The sequence below is a fragment of the Neomonachus schauinslandi genome, chromosome 12 (assembly GCF_002201575.2).
Source record: "Neomonachus schauinslandi chromosome 12, ASM220157v2, whole genome shotgun sequence".
Classification (NCBI taxonomy): domain Eukaryota; kingdom Metazoa; phylum Chordata; class Mammalia; order Carnivora; family Phocidae; genus Neomonachus; species Neomonachus schauinslandi.
The window spans coordinates 94,412,965-94,433,511 of NC_058414.1; the positions used below are offsets into that span (position 1 = coordinate 94,412,965).

Genomic DNA, 20,547 nt, shown 5'->3' on the forward strand with positions numbered 1-20,547 from the left:
TTTGCGCATGCTTTTCCTCTGCCTGGATGCTCCTTTCCCAGCTGTCTTTGTTTGGCTCGGCTATCCCTGCTTGCACTTATGTCCTAACACATCACTTCATCATAAACTTTTACTGATGCCCCTACTGCCCCAACTCTAGGCTAATTGCTTTCCACAGGGTCTTGTATTTTTCCCATCGTGGTACCTGTCACATAATAATGCAATGCCTATTTATTTGCCTGAGTCCCCTAGTAGATTTTGAATTACACATGGGCTTCATCTTCATTCCTTCAATAATTTGGGTTGAGGTGCTAGAAATACTTGGCATTTTGATCACAGTTGAATCCTTAACTGTTAAGTTCTTGGCATGGAACCATCACTCAATAAACAGCTATTTATTGCGCATATGGATGAATGAATAACTTCTGGGATTTTCCCAGTGTAACTAACATCTGTACTTAAGGTTTTGTGCCAGTTTATCCCCTTTAATATGCCAAGATATACGAATGTAACATTGTTTAGAAACAGTCACATCAAGGGACTTTATCTTCTCTGTTGGTTTTACATGACAATGTGGATTAGTAATTCTTTAGTAATTAGTGTTAAAGTAGTAATTCTTCCTTTCAATGTCTCCTCCCTGTTTCTTTGACAGCAATATTTCCTCCAAGCTACTGGTGGATTAAAGTTCCTTGGTGCATTTCTACTCTTGTACACAGGCGTACGCTGGACCCGCCCATGCAGAGCTCACTCTAGTTCCTTTTTACTCCCGAGCTATTGGTGAGGAGACAGTTTTTAGCCAAGTGGACTCAGGCCTTTATCTAGGTGATGGAGGGTAAGAAGTCCCTATGATTCACTGAGCAGGCCCCCAAAGAGGTTTTTTTTTTTTAAGTAATGATTGTTTCTGTATAAAAGTAATATCCATTGAGAATGATTAGGAGAAATCTGCAAGATATACAATCAAGAAAATAAAAATCACCCATAATCTCATCACATAGAGAGCAATTATTAACATTTTGGTGAGTGACATCACCAGCTCCATGGTCTCAGTGGCCATCTGTGAACCCAAGTCTACCCTCCTCTGGAGCCTGTGTTCTGGATTACTGGATCTGCCTCAATCAGCATCTTCACCAGTTGGTCCTGACAGCATTTCAGCTCCACAGGTTCAACACAGAAGCTTCCATCACCACCCTCCCAACTTGCTCCTGCTCCCATGTTCTCTTTTTCAGCAAATGGCACCACCATGCACCCAGTGGCCCAGATTAGAAATGCTCCTTAACTCCCCTTTCTTTCACGCCTCCATATCCAGTCAAGGTTCTGCAGTTTTCACTTCCTGCATATCTCTTGACTCCATGTCCCTAATCCCCTGGGTCAGTCCTCTGGTGCAGACTCCATCACCTTGTCCAGACTCCATCAGCTTTCTCCTGGAATAGGGCAGCAGCTCCCCAGACAGGCCTCCATGTGCCTGGATGGCCAGAGTGACAACACAGGAACAGCAAGTCATCAGATCACTCGGGAAATTCACATCCTTCCGCTGTTTACAGGGTCCTTCCTCCCAGTGTCCCAGCCCCTGTTGGACCCTTTGCTGCTTGGACCATTCTTCACCCTCCGTTTCTGATTGACCTCTACTCAACTTACAGTTCTCCTTAGTCATCTTTGTTTTTCCAACAAGTTTTCCTGACTCCCCTCTCCTCTCAAAAAGTCTAGCACAGAAACTCCTTCTCAGGAACCACTCCATCCATCGCCTCTTCACCCCTCACGTTTGTCCGTCCGCTCCCATCCGTGAGCCCTTGCGGCCATGAGTCGTGCCTTCTTCATCACCGTAGGCCCATCAGCCTGCGCGGGCTCGGGTGCATGGGGAGAACCAGCAAGCACTGATGGGGCCACTGTCTGCAGGTCTAGGGTTCTGTACCCCGCTGTCTTTGGCCATCGCTCAAAGGAGGGGTGGAGGATGGAGCACCTGCCGTGGACACTTTTCCAGGTTCTCTTTCCCGAATCCAGTCCTTGAGTCCCCCCTGGTGGCGTTCCTGACACAGACACCTCCCGACCGAGAAAGCTTTAGGGAGCGGCAGCAGAGCTGCCCCCTCTGGCCTGGTGCCTGCCTGCCGTCAGGGCTCATCACACAGACCTTGTCCCTGCCGCCCCCGCCCCAGCACCCTGCGGATGGCGGCGGTGATCTCGCGGTTGCGCAGGCTGTAGATGAGCGGGTACAGCAGCGGCGTGACGTTGGTGTAGACAAGTGCGAGCATGTGGTCCCGCCGCGGGGAGTAGCTGGACTTGGGCCTCACATACATGAAGGTGGCACAGCCGTAGTGCAGGAAGGTGACGGCCAGGTGTGAGGCGCAGGTGGAGGCGGCCTTGCGCCGGCCCCCGGGGGAGCGCAGGCGGCGCAGGGCGGCGGCGATGGCCCCGTAGGAGGACAGGATGAGCAGCGAGGGCAGCAGCAGCAGCACCAGGCAGGCGCCCAGCAGGGGAAGCTGGTCGGCGTAGCTCCGCGTGCAAGCCAGGTCCAACAGCGCCGTGATGTCGCAGAAGAAATGCGCCAGCAGGCGGGAGCCGCAGAAGGGCAGGTGGAAGACGGCCACCGTGAGCCCCACGGACACCGCCATTCCCCCGAGGCAGCAGGCCAGGGCCAGCCTCGCGCACAGCCCTGGGGTCACCACTGCGGTGTAGCGCAGCGGGTGGCAGATGGCCACATAGCGATCATAGGCCATGGTGGCCAGCAGGAAGCACTCGGCCCCACCCAGCGCCACGAACATCTGCATCTGAAGGGCGCAGCCCAGAAAGGAGATGGGGCTGCCCCTGCCGAGGCCTGGCGCGGCCAGGTCGGCCAGGGAGCGGGGCACCACCACCAGAGTGTAACAGAGCTGGATGGCTGACAGCTGGCCCAGGAAGAACAGCATGGGCCGTGGGCTGGGCACTGAGGCCACGGCCACCAGGATGAGCACGTTCCCGCCCAGGGTGGCCAGGTGCACGGCCAGCAGCAGCAAGAAGAGCACTGGCCTCAGGTGTGGGAACTCAGAGAAGCCCTGAAGGAGAAAGCCACAAGGCAGGGTGGCATTGCCTGGGCTGTCCATGCACTGGCCTGCCCAGAGGCACCTGTAGGAAAGAAATGGGGAAAGGGAGAGCTTGTGGGTATAGCTCCTCTGCCCCAGTGGTTGAGAAAGTGCTAGATGGAATTTAAAAGGTAGGAGGGAGTAGTGGCTGCAGAGAGGGGGGTAGGGTTCCCGGGTGCATTACCAGCCTCCCCTGCCCCTTGTTGGTGTTTTATTAACTTGGATAGTTTTGCCTCCCTCCTGGACTAGACTTCTCAATGTGCTTTTTCCAAAGAAGCCTTAATTTTAGGCCCTTTCCTTTCAACCTATCACTCCTGACCTCCACCTACAAAGGATTCCCTGCCTTCAGACCCTAGTTATTATTTGGTGGGTCTTGTATTGCCAGGAGTATTATGCTGCTCTCAGCCTTAGCTCCTCAAGGCAGGGAATGTGTCTTTATGCCCCGCTTCTATTTTCTCCTGCCTGCCCTTTGAGTTGCTTTCTGTGGTGTGTCACAGAATTGCAAAAACAAGATACAGATGAAGACCTTGGCGGTAATCTCATACAATCTCATAATTTTAAAAAGGAAAATAAAGCTGGTGGGATGTGTGTAGGGGAGGCTTAACCACTCACAGAAAGCTAGGAACAGAATCTGCTTTCCTGAGGCTGAATCCAGAACTTCCCATGATCCCTAAGTAGCCATAAAAAAGGGTCACTGGGATCAGTTGTTAATCCACATTGATTTAGCCTTACATAGAGACGTCTGTTCCAGGTGCTGAAGCAGACACTTAGGCAGCAGGGAGAGTAGTGGGAAGGCCTCTCTGGGTGCATCAGGAACAAAATGTCCCTAACCTTTTTATTAACCCTCTGTCAACATGAGAAAAAGTGATGTGTATCTGTTCTAACTCGCCTTTCAGAGTTAGCAGTACATTCCAAATTTGCTGACTGAGCACAATTTCTTTCTCAGCGTTGCCCGGTGACTCATTTGCAGGCAACATTTGGAAAACTTTGACAGCATGTAGGTTGGCTGCAATTGTTGCAAATCTTTGCAGTGAGGAACATGAGGTGATAAGGACTTTAGGCGAATTGCAGGAGGGTGTTTGATTTTCCAGTAGCTATTAATGGCATCTCTTTTTATTTCCGTATCTCTTTTTATTAACTTTAATTGTAAGCTCAACTATTATTTCCTCTTAGTGCCTCTGAGTCACTGTTGATGACTGATGTTGGAAGTGGAATTTGTGCATGGTTGTTATACCACAGAACACAACAGCAATAAAGCCGGGTTAAGGACAACGGGTAAATCAGTGGAAGAACTGGATTTTTGCTATCTAAGGCTCCTTTTTGAGAGGAGAATTTTGGTGGTTTATATTTATCAGTATCACTCCATGTTCTTTCTTGTCATCTGAGGGGAGCACCTTCAAACATGAGGGTGGGGTCTTTTAGAGGAGGAGTGGGGTGGGGTTTGGCATGGGTGGTAAGAGGGGAGTCACTTCCCATCTGTTTTAGAGCCCTTACATTTGCTGTTGTTTGTTTGTTTGTTTTGGCTGGTATTTATCTGTTGAGCCAATTTAACAAACCTGTGTTGAGTGCCTCTTCCTTGCCGAGTGTCGAGTGTCTTAGCCGTATGTGGGGACAAGAGGGAGAAGCTTGGCTGTCCTGGAGACTCAGGTAGGCTGAAACTGTGGAAGTACCCACCGTGGTCCTCTTCACTCTGCCTCGGCTTGCCGTTCTCTACTTCTTTCTTTTCATCTCCTTAAAGAAGCAGGGAGGGGGGCAGAGAGGCAGAAGCAATCCTGTTCTTTTTCCTTGTGTTCGCACTGTGCAGAAATGATAAGAAAGTTTGGGCGGGGACGCCAGTAACTACAAGCTCAAGGTACGTCATGTTTTACAAACAAGGCTGTGGAAAGCAAGCCAGGTAGGTTGATCCAATCAAATGTAGACTGAGGAATGTTTCTACTTAGTTTGGTGTATTCAGGAGCATTTATCATAAACCCTAGGAATGTATGTTAGAAATGTCTTTTATTGGGGGGCGGGTGGCAGGATGGGGGGCAGGGCAGAGACACTTTTCAAACTCAATGATTTGATTGAAAATCCAGCTCCACCCTAGTAGAAGCTGCAGAGGGAAAACACTACAAGGCCTGCCTGAGCCACCTTTCTCCCCAGGGGCAGAAGGGCAGATATTCTCATTTCCGGGTGATTAATAACACTGGCAATAACAGCTACACTTAAGAGACTGGTAGGTCCTTGCTCAGAAGGACTTTACACATTTAACTCACTTAATCCTAGTGACTCTTAGTATACTCATGATGAAGTAGGTAGACTCTTAGTCTCCCCATCTTACCAACAAGGAAATTGAGGCCTAAAGGAATTAAATGTCATGTAGCTGGTTAGTGCTAACGGCAGGTTTTATACTCAAGCAACCTAGCCTCTCATAGTTCATGGTCATATCCACTACACAGTCTTCCGTGTTTATACCTCTCCTAAAAAATCCTCTCCACGTAAGACACACCCTACCCCTTTCCCCATATCTTCCACTGTCCCTTGCCCAGAAATTGCCTACACTCTTCTAGGCATTTCTGTCCTCAGATTTCCCTTTGCTGACATTTCTCTTGAGGACATGTAGATGTGAGCAGTAATACAGATAACCTCAGATAGCAAATCTAAAAATAGTTTCTCCTTAGCTTTGACATTCATCACTGGTATTGTTACAGTTCTGGCAGATCTGCCTTCCTAATTGTGTAAGGCCCCATGGAGCACCCACAGACTCATGGCTGGCTGGTGGCCCAGGACATCTGGATGTGGCTGGAAGCCTCACTGGGCTGGGGTTACAGATCTGGGATTTGATTTTTGCTGTGCAGAATAATGAAAATGATCTGTAATAATGATGTTTTGAAGTCATTTTAATAGTCAATCAAAGCACGTCTAAAAAGAGGTTGGCCAGTGAGAGATTTGAGAGGCAGACAAGTCAGGCCCCTCTGGGTTGTAAATATTCCATAAGAACTGGAATAGAGCTTAGAGGTCAAAGGTCCAGATCCTCCTGTTACAGCCAGCGAGGCGCAGAGAGGTCACATAACCAGCCTGGGGTCTCACTGCTGTCTGTAGCAGAGCAAGACCAGAGCTCAGGTCTCACAACTCCTGGTTGATGGTTCTATTTCTGCCAGAATTGTCTTTCAGAGTAGACCCGAGCCCACTGGTCTAGTATTATTGTTTACAAAAGCACCAAAAGAGAGGTCACAGAAAAATTAGATCGTTGTCTCCCAGGGACTTAAATATAGAAGATTATAAATATGCATGAATTTCCCTAACTTGACTTAATAATCTATCATGGGCCTCCGGTCTATGAATTGATACAAATTGTTCTGCAATGTATTTTCTTCCAGTGCTTCCTTTTAGGAGAAATACATACTATATATTCAAAAGTTGGGTTTTTTTTTTTCCTTTTTGAAGTCCTCTGTGAAGTAGGAAAAGTGTGTGTGTGTTTGTGTGTGTGTCTGTGTGTCCCGTGTCGTTCCCCCCCACCCTCCATGTAAAATTTTGCTTTGTTATTTGCTGAGTTTGACTTGGGATGGGGACCAGTCACTTAACACTTCCAAAGGCTTGCCTCCTCACTGTCAGCTGGGGTTAACAAAGGAGAGGCATTGTGCGGATTCCCAGATAGTAGCACAGAACCGGGTGCACAAAAAGCCTGGAAAGCATTCTTCTCTTATCTCTCTTCTCCACGATTGATGGGCTTAGGTCATATTTCCTCCGGATACTCATCTTTCCACCAAGCAAACCTCCTCACCTCTTGATTGTGTCCTTCCGGGTGCTTTCCTTCTTTGTGCCTTCTCTGTCTTTCTGGGGTCCTAGAAGCAGGGTGTTCATAGCATTCTGGCTTTAAGAAACTCACAGGGAAATAAGTAGACATAGATGTGGATAAGTCTGTCTGTCTGTCTATCTACATATCAATCTATCACCATTATCATCATCACTCTCCCTCTCTCTTTCTACTTCTTTTTCTTTTTTTTAGGTTTTATTTATTTATTATTTGACAGAAAGAGACATAGCGAGAGCAGGAACACAAGCAGGGGGAGTGGGAGAGGGAGAAGCAGGCTTCCCGTCGAGCAGGGAGCCCAATGTGGGACTCGATCCCAGGACCCTGGGATCATGACCTGAGCTGAAGGCAGACGCTTAACGACTGAGCCACCCAGGCGCCCTCTACTTCTTTTTCTGTTATGTTTCCTATTGCTTTTCTAAAACTGTACAGACTATGGAAGAAGACATCTATAGGTTCAGACTCTGCTGCAGCCATTCACCAGCCACATTACCTCTGTCTCCCTGATCCTCAGTCTCTCAATAGAGATGGTGTCTAATTCATAGGGCTGTAGGGAGAAATAGGCACACTGCAAAGAAAGCCCACAAGAGAGTGCCAGGCACAGAGTGGGCAGCAAGAGGTGGTTATTCATCGTATCATTATTATAAAACAACTTCTACAGTATCGTGTCAGCCTTTGGGCTCTGTCTGCCTCTGGCAGCTATGATTGCCGTAAGGACTCCGTTTCCTATTGCATAAGCCTTGTCCTTGGTTTAGGACCACTAACTTGAAACTCATGAATTTACCTACACATGCATTGTTATGTATTTTAAGTTTAGATTTGTTTTCTGGAATAAAACCCCTTGAATTAAAATGCATTTACCATTTTCTTGTTCTATCACACAAACGTATCTTTTAGTGTTGTTTTTTGTTTTTGTTTTAGTTTTTCTCATCAGTTTGGTAACTTCTTTACTCAGAGGAGCTAAATACCATCTCTGGATGTGGAGATGCTTCCTTCTGCAACCATTCACAATCAAAGCCTCGACCCCTGGGGTATGTGCCTCTTTTGCAGCAGGACTTCTGTCTTGTGACCAGTTACTTAGACACGATGAGGCATCTACTGAGTCCTTGATGACTAAATTTGGTGAGATAGCTTGTCAAAGGCTTTTGAAAGTCTAAATAAAAGAAATCCTTTGTTGGTTACTTGTCAGCATCTTTATCCCCTAAAAGCATTTAACTAGATTTAATAGAGCATATTTTCCTTAGACAAACATTCTTGCTTTTCCCCATTTATGTGTTTTCTGAAGTGTTTAGTGATTTTACATGTTATAAAAATTAGAGATGCCATTGCTATTTTCTGTGTCTGCTCTGGAGCTTTTCTCAAAATGACGGTTCTGTGGGTAGTCTTCAAGTTCTCGAGCTCTGCCTTAATATGTTACCTTGGGTTTTGCGTTTTGGCCAACATTTTCTCCTCAAGTTTCCTAGGAATTCAGAATCACAAAATGTGTGCACTTGTGTTTAGAGCTCCCTGAATAGATGCCACTGTTAGTTCTTTTTTCCCCCAAAATCAATTGTGGGATTAGGGCTTTGAGTAAAATATCATTTCGGGCTTCCTGCTCTCTTTCATTTTCATCTGGAGAGGAGCTTTGAACCGTACAAATCTAGGAGTCCCACTGATTTTAGAGCCAGCTCTCTGCCTTTGATGCTTTGAAAGAAACTCCCACTTAAACGCAGCAGCCCCCATTTAAAGTCAGTCTCTGATCCAGGCTTCTGCCAGAAGAAGAGGGCTGTGCTTCAGAAAAAAGCACTTTCATGTTTAACATCAAAATTGTCTGGCAAGGAGACCGTCCCAGCGCGAGCACTGTAAAGGTCAATGTTATCGCACATAACTGCATGGTCATCCTACCGTTACCATTTGAAAAATATTCTAGGTCTCACGACCAGTCACCTTATCTACTGGAAAAAAATGTTGTGTCTTTGCTCTAGGGGGAAATTAGTTTGTTTTCAAAATTTATTTATTTATTTTTAAATCAGCTATCATTTTCCACGAAGTCAGTTTTAGTAGGTTTAAAAATGCTTTTAATTTCTGAACTGCATCTTGTGGTACAAAACAGCAGGAGGGCTCCCTCAAAAACCCAGAAGAGCCTCCTTCTGAAAGCTGCTGTTTGGTCCTTGTTGGTCACAGCCTGAGAGCTAGAGCTCAGTGACAGGGCAAGGCAGCTGCTTGGATGAGGAAGTCAAGGCAGCCTCAGTTTTGCCAGGGTAGTTTCATGATTCATTAAAATGAAAACAAAAAACAAAAAACAAGAAAACAAATACTGGTGAGAAAAAAAATGTTCCTGTCCTGGGCCAGCCACCTTCTAGAAGAGAACCCTGTTAATGTCTTCAGAACACTGCCTCAGAAAGCCATGGGCCCCTCAGAAAACCGGTCACCTGCAAGAGGTGTGTGCATAATTTTGGCTTCAGGAGATCTTTCCAGTGGGGCACACTCCCCACCATCCTACTTCCTGCCTCTCAATTTCCAGAATAGTTGCCTGTCATTGCTGAGAAAGGCAACAAAGATTAGATGAAATGAGCTAAAATGCACAGGATTTAGCCAGCCCAAGGGTGGGCTATGATGACCCAGGTCTTCTTCAAGGAAGGGTCCCTGTGGTTGGTGTGGTCTGAAACCTGGGGAATTAGTTCTTTGACAAGGAAGGGAGAAATACACGGAGCCACTGATAATACATGACAGGGGGTTTTCATGTCCTGTGGAGCCAAATAATTATTATGGATATTATCTTCTTGAATATTTTCTATTCTGCCTCTGAGAAAATAAATTGTTTTCCTTAGTTTTATTCTTACATATTGGAACATATGGAAACAACATATCATTGGATGCCTCTTGACATGAGAACATGTGTTCCCTCGAGAAGACAGACTCTCCCACTTTTAGATGGGAAAGCTGAGGCAGAAGAAATGCATTTGGGTAAATTAATTGGATAAAAATAGAAGTAGAACCTAAAATTCCTGGTATCTGCAGCTGCCTGATGTTCCTCACACCTGACCCCACTTCAGTGCATCCAAGACTGAAGGGTTTCACAGTTAGAGTGCTTTGAGCATCGTGTGCCCTGTGACTTAATGATGTGGGGCACTGGATCTGACCTAGGGAGGGTGGTAGTATGGGAAAAAATTCTACTCTAACATTTGGTCTCTCTTTTGGGCAAACTTAGCTGGGAAGTATTCTGATTTCCTTATTTCCATATTATTTTTTCTAAAGATTTTATCTTTAAGTAATCTCTACACCCAACGTGGGGCTTGAATTTACAACCCTGAGATCAAGAGTCGCATGCTTCAGGAACTGAGTCAGCCAGGCACCCCTCCATGCTTTTCTCTTGGTGTTTCTTTCTCTTCCTCTGCCCACCTACCTTGCAAACACTGGGCTTCTCCTTACCTGGGCCCAGGAGAGGGATTACCTGGAGATGCAGAGGAGAGGAGACTCAGCTTGTAGTGACTGGAGGTTAGAGAGATCACAGGCACAATGCAAAACAGGAGGCTACAGAGTTGCAGTAGGCAGTTATAGAGGAGAAGGAGGGCTTGGAAAGAGGAGAAGAGATGCGGAGGCTATACAAGAAACCTGGAAGGGTTTTCCACAGTAGTTTCTGATTAGCTGTGTCTGGTGGGTACTAGAACATTGGCTTGCCTTATATCCCTGGAGAGGTGGGGGTAGTAGGGAGGAGAGGAGTATACTAGTCCCTTCCAGAGGGAGGACAAGAGCCAGAGCATCCTGTGATTAATCCACTCACCACAATCCCTCCTATACTGTCCAAGAGGAACAACTCTTCCGGTCTCATGCGGCCCACTTGCCCAGAGTGCTATCTGTCCCATTGGTACCCAGCACTTTCCCTAGAGTGTGCCTTGCTCCTCTCTTGTCATGGCAGTTCCCATCTCTGCATGCTGGAGCAGGTGGCAGCTGCAGAACATGTAGTGAAGTGTCAGGTGCCTGGTAGGTCTCAGATGTCTTAATTTGTCCGGTGGCTAGGGCAAGGGAACTGGCTGTTGAGATGCATGAATGAATCTCCTTTCTTAACTCTCACACATGTGCAAGGACGCAGGAAACTGCACTAGGAAGCCTCCACCATGGGATACACACGCCCCTGGAGTACGAATTAGGCAACTCTGGCAGGCAGAAAATAAGCCATTCTGATCCCTCTCTTTCGCACCCCATATCCAATCCACCAAGAAATTCTGCTGGCTCTGCATTTAAAGTATATTCATATTCAGAATCCAACCACATCTCACCACTTCTACTGCTCATCTAATCCAAGTCATATTTTCCCTCACCTGGATCACTGTAATGCTGATCTCCTTGCTTCCACCCTGCTCCCCTACAGTCTATTCTCAACAAAGCAGCCAGAGGGATCCTTTTATAGCATTCCAGTCCTCGAAGCCTCCAGTGGCTCTTCATTTCACAAAGAACAAAAGCCAAGTTCTCACAATTGCCTATAAGGCACCACCTCCTGACCACCCACTGATTTTCTGACCTCATCTGCCACTACTCTGTCCTCACGGACTCCACCCCAGCCACATTGGCCTCCTCACCGTACTTCAAACACACCATGTCTGCACCTGCCTTGGGACCTCTGACTAGTTAATTCTTCTGCCTGGAATGTTCTTCCCCCAGATATCCACATGATTCACTTCTTTACCTCCTTCAAGTTTTGCATCAAATGTCACCTACTCACTAAAGCCTTCCTCAAACATCCTATTTAAAATTGCATGTCTTCCCTCACATTTCCTATCCTCCTTTATTTTTTTCCACTAGACTTATCACTTTTGAATGCGTTATATAATTTACCTAATTTGGTTATTGTCTATTTCCTCCCTAGAATGTAGCTCCAATAGGACAGGATCTACACCCCAGTACCTAAATCAAGGCTTGGCACATGGTAGGTATTCAATAAACATGCTGAATTGTTGAATTAATGAATAAATTGGTGAGTAAATGAATGAGAAAAGATAAGCTCTAGGGTCCTGTGATGTCAGGACACATGCACACATAGACGTGCAGGATAATAACCAAAATATCAAGAGCAATTCCTCAGCTCCCAAACACAGAGGGACCTGCCAGAGTTGCCTAATTCGTACTCCAGGGGCGTGTGTATCCCATGGTGGAGGCTTCCTAGTGCAGTTTCCTGCGTCCTTGCACATGTGTGACAGGAAGGATCAAGGTGTGAGATGAAGAAGGCCTCAGCTGCAGCTAGTTTGGGGGAGGAAGCATGATCAGAAGTTCAGTGTAGGGTATGTTAAGTTTGAGATACCTACTAGATGTCCACGTGGATTTGTGTAGTTCATGGGGGTTCATGGGAGAAGTGCCACTTAGATGTATAAATTTGAAGTAGTCAGGGGCGCTTGGGTGTCTCAGTTGGTTAAACATCCGACCCTTGATTTTGGCTCAGGTTAGGATCTCTGGGTGGTGAGATCGAACCATGCATCGGGCTCCATGCTGAATGTGGAGAGCCTGCATGGGATTCTCTCTCTGCCTCTCCCTCTGCACCCACCCCGCCAACCTCTGCTTGTGCTCTCTCTCTCTCAAAAAAAAATTTTTTTTTGAAGTCATCAATTACAGGTGGTATTTAAAATCATGAAACTGGGTGAGATTAGTTAGGGAATGAGTATAGTTAGAGAAAAGAAGGAGTCCCCCAAACTGAGCCCTGGGGTATTACAGTGTTAGGAGTTTAGGAAGATGAGAAGCCAGAAAGGGGGCCTGCAGGGAGGTAGGGTCCTATGGCCTCCATTTTTCAGCCCCGGAAATCATCTACTTGCCTTCTACCTACTTCCCGGTGTGCACATCTCCATCATATAGAATATTTACATGGAAAATGATTCCATGATAGAGTAGAATGACTTCCCCTATTGAGAATAAACAATTATCACAATTCCTACATACTTCTTATGTTAAGGGTGTGTAGTTGGATGGGAAGCAAAGGGTCTTATTCCTTCCATTTTCCCTTCTTCATAAAGTGTAAGGAGCTACACCACAGACTGGAAGTGAGGGCAGAATCCAAACCCCATGAAGAAGGAAAGAATTGGAAACAGGGGCACCTGGCTGGCTCAGTCAGTAGAACATGCGACTCCTGATCTCAGGTTTGAGTTCGAGCCCCACATCAGGTATAGAGATTACTTAAAAATAAAATCTTAAAAAACCCCCCAAAACTTGGAAACAAAATTCTGGGTTCTAAAATTCTAGGTTCTTATCCTAAATTTACCTTTGTTTGTTTGTCCAAGCCTTAGTTCACGTGACTGAATATAAGAATATTACTATAATCTGTGTCTAATTAGCAGATTGTTTTAAGATTTCATTTGCTCTTTAACAGCTCTAGGGGGTAAAATTGAATAAAAAGAACTGTACACATTAAAGGATACAATCTGGTGTTTGGACAGATGCAAATACCCATGATACATCACCATAGTTAAGGGAACAGACGTATCTGACACTTCCCAGAGTTTCCTGTTTTCCTTTGTTTTTGCGGTATGAACACTTAACATGAGATCCACCCTCTTAACAAATTTTGAAGCGCACAATACACTATTGTTAAGTGTAGGGACGATGTTGTACAGCAGATCACTAGAAATTACTCAGCTTGCATAACTGAAACTTTGTGCCCTTTGAATAACAACTCCCCAATCCCCCACCCTCCCAGCCCCTGCAACCACTATTGATTTCTCTTTTGCTGTGAGTTTGACTGTTTCAGATTCCTTCTGTAAGTGGGTTTAAACAAACTCATATTTCTCTTCTTTTTTATTTTTTAAATTTTATTTTAGTAAACTCTACACCCAACTCATGACCCTGAGCTCAAGTGTCGCACGCTCTTACTGACTGAGCCAGCCAAGCGCCTCTTAAACAAACTGATATTTCTCCCACCTTAAAAATCTCTCTTGATCCCATTTTTTCACCTAACTCCCACTTTTATGTAGTCAGAAAAATTCCTAAGGAGTTGTCTGTCCTTGCGTCCTCACCTTTTATTCTCTCTTTAAAAACTACTTTACTGAGGTATGGTTGACACAAAAAACTGTTTTGAGATTTTAAATGAGATCTTACTTATGAAAACATTTTGTAAATTCTAAAGTACTGCGTAAGTGCCACTTACAATTATTATTATATTAAAGAGCTATGATCAATATATTTTCCAACATAGAACTCTACCCCCACTTACCTGGCGCTGAGCTTTCAGAATGTAGAGTGCACTCCCATTTCCCATTCTTTTTATGTGCATAGTTTCCCAGTAAAGTGAGAGGCTAATGGGAAGGGACTCTGTCTGAACAGGTCTCCTTAGTGATCAGGACTCGCAGATGTGATGATGTCATTCACAAACAGCAGTGTGGTCGTGGTTCAGAGTTTTGGAAACAGTGCCAAGGGGAACTTGGACATAATTTTCAGGATGTGTAAACTCTGCGCTAAAGCAAAGGTTACCAAAGACAAGGAGTTTGGGGTTTTATACACAATGTTTTCTTTGGCTGTAGTCTGGCTTTATTTGAAGAGTTGTGTCAACATAGGGAATTCTCTACTTGGGCCTAGGGATTCCTCAGGGTGGTGGTGCCTCTGTCCCCTCTCAGAGGGTTGCTGGGAGTTTTCTCAGACTTGGAACCATGTGAGATCTGTGTTTGAACAGAGCCTGGAAATACTTACATCATCTCCACATTCCTCAACCATTTGTCATCTGATTGCAAATCAACTGGTGAGATGACAGTGGAGAAGAGGTTAGTTAAATTATTGAGTTTGATGAATATCTATGGCCCTAAGGGGAAAAAGTTAATTTCTTTTGGGGCTTTGCATTTTTTCTTTTGGTAAATTTATAGAAATACTGATGATAGAAAAAGCGCAGTAGAGTAAACCTAAAGTATCAAAAATAACCTATAATGATACATATGAAAATCAAAGACATAGAAAAGAAACAAAATAGAATATAACCCAAACCTTAAGTTTATTTACTAAAAATTCCAAGAAGATGGATAAATTTCTAGAATTCTCACCCCAATGAAAAATGAGAAAAGATACATATGAGTTTAAAAAATAAAAAGGTAGAAATTAAAATAGATACAGTAGAGATTAAAGATAATAAGAGAATATTATTAAGAAGTATTTATAGAGGGGCGCCTGGGTGGCTCAGTTGGTTAAGCGACTGCCTTCGGCTCAGGTCATGATCCTGGAGTCCCTGGATTGAGTCCCGCATCGGGCTCCCTGCTCGTCAGGGAGTCTGCTTCTCCCTCTGACCCTCCCCTCTCTCATGTGCTCTCTCATTCTCTCTCTGTCAAATAAATAAATAAAATCTTAAAAAAAAAGTATTTATAGACACAATGGACACACATGTGAAAATAAAAGCTCAATTGGCTTAAGAAGAAAAAAAAACTTGGAAAGACTTATAATCATTGACACTGAATTACTATTAAAGGGATAACCTCTTTGCCCTTCTCACTACTCCCATGGAAAATAATTTTAAAGATGGATTTTACCAAACTTTCAAGGGACACATGATGCCCATATATTAATGTTTTTCATTAGGAAATGAAATGAAGTGGTCATGGTTCCTCTTGGCACTGTTTCCAAAACTCAGAACCATGACCATTTCATTGGGAAATGAAACAAAAAGAAAGAAAAACTGATTTTATGAGGTTTGCATAACCTAGACTAAAAAATCCTTATATTTATGAAAAGTATACACCAGTTTTATAGATGAAAAAATTTTTTAACATTATCCACGGAAATTGAATGTTTTTAAAAAACATATTTTTACCCAGTGACAGTTTCCTCAGGAATACAGGGATGATTGAGCTTCAGAAAATTTATGATTCACTGTCATAATGGCTGGCCAAAGGAAAAGAGAGTCATCTCAGTACACATGAAAAGAAAAATGATGAAAGTTCTTAGAAGTTAGAAGTAGGAACTTTTAAGTTTCCAGGACAAACAAAAACTAAAGAAATTTGTGAACACTAAGTGAGCCCTACAAGAAGTATTAAAGGGAATCCTTTGAGTGAAGAGAGAACCCAAAAGTAACAAAGACCAGAAAGGAACAGAGACAATCTACAGACATAGTGACTTTACAGTTAATACAATGGCACTAAATTCATATCTTTCAATAATTACTCTGAATGTAAATGGACTAAATGTTCCAGTCAAAAGACATAGGATGTCAGACTAGATAAAAAAAAACAAGACCCATCGATATACTGTCTACAAGACACTCAGTTTAGATCCAAAGGCATGTCCAGATTGAAAGTGAGGGGGTGGAGAACCATTTATCATGTTAATGGACATTAAAAGAAAGCTGGGGTAGCGATCCTTATATCAGACAAACTAGATTTTAAACCAAAGACTGTAAAAAGAGATGAAGAAGGGCACTATATCAAAATAAAAAGGTCTATCCAACAAGAAGATCTAACAATTGTAAGTATTTATGCCCCTAACTTGGGAGCAGCCAAATATAATATAAACTAATTGATAACAAAATTAAAGAAACACATTGATAATACAATAATAGTAGGGGACTTTAACACCCCACTTATAGCAATGGACAGATCATCTAGGCAGATCAACAAGGAAACAAGGGCTTTGAATGACACACTGAACCAGATGGACTTCACAGATATATTCAGAACATTTCATCCTAGAGCAACAGAATACACATTCTTCTCAAGTGCACATGGAACATTCTCCAGGATAGATCACATACTGGGTCAAAAATCAGGTCTCAACCAGTACCAAAAGATTGGGATCATTCCCTGCATATTTTCAGACCACAATGCTTTCAAACTTGAACTAAATCCCAAGAGGAAATTTGGAAAGTACTCAAATACATCGAGGCTAAAGAGCATCCTACTAAAGAATGAATGGGTCAACCAGGAAAATAAAGGGTTTAAAAATTCATGGAAACAAATGAAAATGAAAACACAACGTTCAAAATCTTTGGGGTGCAGCAAAGGCAGTCCTAAGAGGGAAGTATAAAGCACTACAAGCCTTTCTCAAGAAACAAGAAAGGTCCCAAATGTACAACCTAACCTTATACCTAAAGGAGCTGGAGAAAGAACAGCAAATAAAGCCTAAATCCAGCAGGAGAAGAGAAATAAAGATTAGAGCAGAAATCAATGAAATAGAAACCAAAAGAACAGTAGAACAGGTCAACAAAACTAGGAACTGGTTCTTTGAAAGAATTAATAAGGTTGATACCAAAAAGAAAAGAGAAGGGACCAAAATAAATAAACTCATGATTGAAAGAGGAGAGATCACAACCAACACCAAAGAAATACAATTATAAGAACATATTATGAGCAACTATATGCCAATAAATTAAGCAATCTGGAAGAAATGGATGCATTCTTAGAAACGTATAAACTACCAAAACCAAAACAAGAAGAAAGAGAAAACCTGAACAGACCCATACCCAGCAAAGAAATTGAATCAGTAATCAAAAAGCTCCCAAGAAACAAGAGTCCAGGGCCGGATGGCTTCCCAGCAGAATTCTACCACACACTGAAAGAAGAATTAATACCCATTCTTCTGAAGCTGTTTCAAAAGATGGAAATGGAAGGAAAACTTCCAAACTCATTCTGTGAGGCCAGCATTACCTTTATTTTTTTTTTTAAAGATTTTATTTATTTATTTGGGAGAGAGAGAGAGAGCATGAGTGGGATGAGGGGCAGAGGGAGAAGCAGACTCCCCACTGAGCAAGGAACCCGACATGGGGCTCAATCCTGGGACTCTGGGATCATGTCCTGAGCCAAAGGCAGAAGCTTAACTGACTGAGCCACCCAGGTGCCCTGAGGCCAGCATTACGTTGATACCAAAACCAGACAAAGACCCCACCAAAAAGGAGAATCACAGACCAATATCCCTGATGAACATGGATGCAAAAATTCTCACTGAGATACTAGCTAATAGGATCCAACAGTACATGAAAAGGATTATTCATCAGGACCAAGTGGGATTTATTCCTGGGCTGCAAGGGTGGTTCAACATCCACAAATCAAACAATGTGATACATCACATTAATAAAAGAAAGGACAAGAACCATATGATCCTCTCAATAGATGCAGAAAAAGAGTTTGACAAAATACAGCATCCTTTCTTGACAAAAACTCTCTGCAGTGTAGGGATAGAGGGAACATACCTCAATATCATTAAAGCCATATATGAAAACCCATAGCGAATATCATCCTCAGCAGAGAAAAACTGAGAGCTTTCCTCCTAAGGTCAGGATCATGACAGGAATGTCCACTCTCAACACTGTTGTTCAACATTGCATCGGAAGTCCTAACCACAGCAATCAGACAACAGAAAGAAATAAAAGGGATCCAAATCAGCAAAGAAGAAGTCCAACTTTTACTCTTTGCAGACAACATGATGCTCTATGGAGAAAACCCAAAGACGCCAGCAAAAAATTGCTGGAACTGATACAGGAATTCAGCAAAGTCACAGGATATAAAATCAATGCACAGAAGTCAGTTACATTTCTATACACTAACAATGAGGCAGAAGAAAGAGAAATCAAGGAATCAATCCCATTTACAATTGCACCAAGAACCATAAGATTACCTAGGAATAAACCTAACCAAAAAGGTAAAGGATCTGTTTTCTGAAAACTATAGAACACTTATGAAAGAAATTGAGGAACACACAAAGAAATGGAAAGACATTCCATGCTCATGGAGTGGAAGAACAAATATTGTCAAAATGTCTATGCTACCCAAAGTAATCTACACTTTCAGTGCAGTCCCTATCAAAATACCATCAGCATTCTTCACAGAGCTGGAAGAAACAATCCTAAAATTTGTATGGAACCAGAAAAGACTCCAAATAGCCAAAGTAATGTTGAAAAAGAAAACCAAAGCTGGAGGCATAAAAATTCTGGACTTCAAGCTGTATTACACAGCTATAATCATCAAGACAGTATGGTACTGGCACAAAAACAGACACATAGATCAGTGGAAGAGACTAGAGAACCCAGAAATGGACCCTCAACTCTATGGTCAACTAATCTTTGACAAAGCAGGAAAAAATATCCAGTGGAAAAAAGACAGTCTCTTCAACAAATGATGTTGGGAAAATTGGACAGCCACATGCAGAAGAATGAAGCTGGACCATATATTCTCGTATATGGTATTCTTATGCCATATACAAAAATAAGTGCAAAATGGATGAAAGACCTAAATGTGAGACAGGAATCTATCAAAATCCTAGAGAAGAACACAGACAGTAACCTCTTTGACCTCGGCTGTAGCAACTTCTGGCTAGGTACGTTGCCAGAAACAAGAGAAACAAAAGCAAAAATGAACTATTGGGACTTCATGAGATAAAAAGCTTTTGCACAGCAAAGGAAACAGTCAACAAAACTAAAAGGCAACCTACGGAAAAGGAGAAGATATTGCAAATGTCTTATCAGATAGAGGGCTAGTATCCAAAATCTATAAAGAATTTATCAAACTCAACACCCAAAAAAACAAAATATCCAGTCAAGAAATGGGCAGAAGACATGAACAGACATTTCTCCAAAGAAGACATACAAATGGCCAACAGACACATGAAAAAATGCTTGACATCACTTGGCATCAGGGAAATACAAATCAAAACCACAATGAGGGCGCCTGGGTGGCTCAGATGGTTAAGCGTCTGCCTTCGGCTCAGGTCATGATCCCAGCGTCCTGGGATCGAGTCCTGCATCGGGCTCCCTGCTCTTTGGGAGCCTGCTTCTCCCTCTGCCTCTCTCTCTGTCTCTCATGAATAAATAAATAAATAAAATCTTTAAAGAAAAAAAAAGAAAAAAAAAAAAAAAAACCACAATGAGATACCACCTCACACCTGTCAGAATGGCTAAAATTAACGAGTTAGGAAACAACAGATGTTGGCGAGGATGTGGAGAAAGGGGAACCCTCTTACACTGTTGGTGGGAATGCAAACTGGTGCAGCCACTCTGGAAAACAGTATGGAGGTTCCTCAAAAAGTTAAAAATAGAACACCCTACAACCCAGCAACTATACTGCTAGGTATTTACCCAAAGGATACAAACATAGTGACTTGAAGGGGCACATGCACCTCAATGTTTACAGGGGCAATGTCCACAATAGCCAAACTAAGGAAAGAGCCCAGATGTCCATCAACAGATGAATGGGTAAAGAAGAGGTGATATATATAAATGGAATATTATTCAGCCATCATAAAGAATGAAATCTTGCCATTTGCAATGATGTGCGTGGAACTAGAGGGTATTATGCTAAGAGAAATAAGTCAGTAAGAGAAAGAAAAATACTATATGGTTTCACTCATATGTGGAATTTAAGAAACAAAACAGATGAACACAGGGGAAGGGAAGAAAAAGAAAATAAGACAAAAACAGAGAGGGAGACAAACCATAAGAGACTCTTTGCTATAGGAAACAAACTGAGGGTTGCTGGAGGGGAAGTGGGTGGGGGGATGGGGTAACTGAGTGATGGGCATTAAGGAGGGCACTTGATGTAATGAGCACTGGGTATTATATGCAACTGATGAATCACTAAATTCCGGGGCACCTGGGTGGCTCAGTCGTTAAGCTTCTGCCTTCGGCTCAGGTCATGATCCCAGGGTTCTGGGATCAAGCCCCACATCGGGCTCCCTGCTGGACGGGAAGCCTGCTTCTCCCTCTCCCACTCCCCCTGCTTGTGTTCCCTCTCTCACTGTGTCTCTCTCTGTCAAATAAATAAATAAAATCTTAAAAAAAAATCACTAAATTCTACC

At 43.4% G+C, this 20,547-nt stretch overlaps 1 protein-coding gene across 1 annotated transcript; it reads right to left on the reverse strand.

Annotated features, from left to right (window-relative positions):
- Positions 1 to 2,043: 2,043 nt before the first annotated feature.
- On the reverse strand, positions 2,044 to 3,053 carry LOC110582949 (olfactory receptor 10AC1-like). Its single transcript, XM_021692990.1, has one exon. It carries the CDS (start codon positions 3,051 to 3,053, stop codon positions 2,085 to 2,087), a length of 969 nt encoding a protein of 322 aa, XP_021548665.1. The 3' UTR covers positions 2,044 to 2,084.
- Positions 3,054 to 20,547: the final 17,494 nt, after the last annotated feature.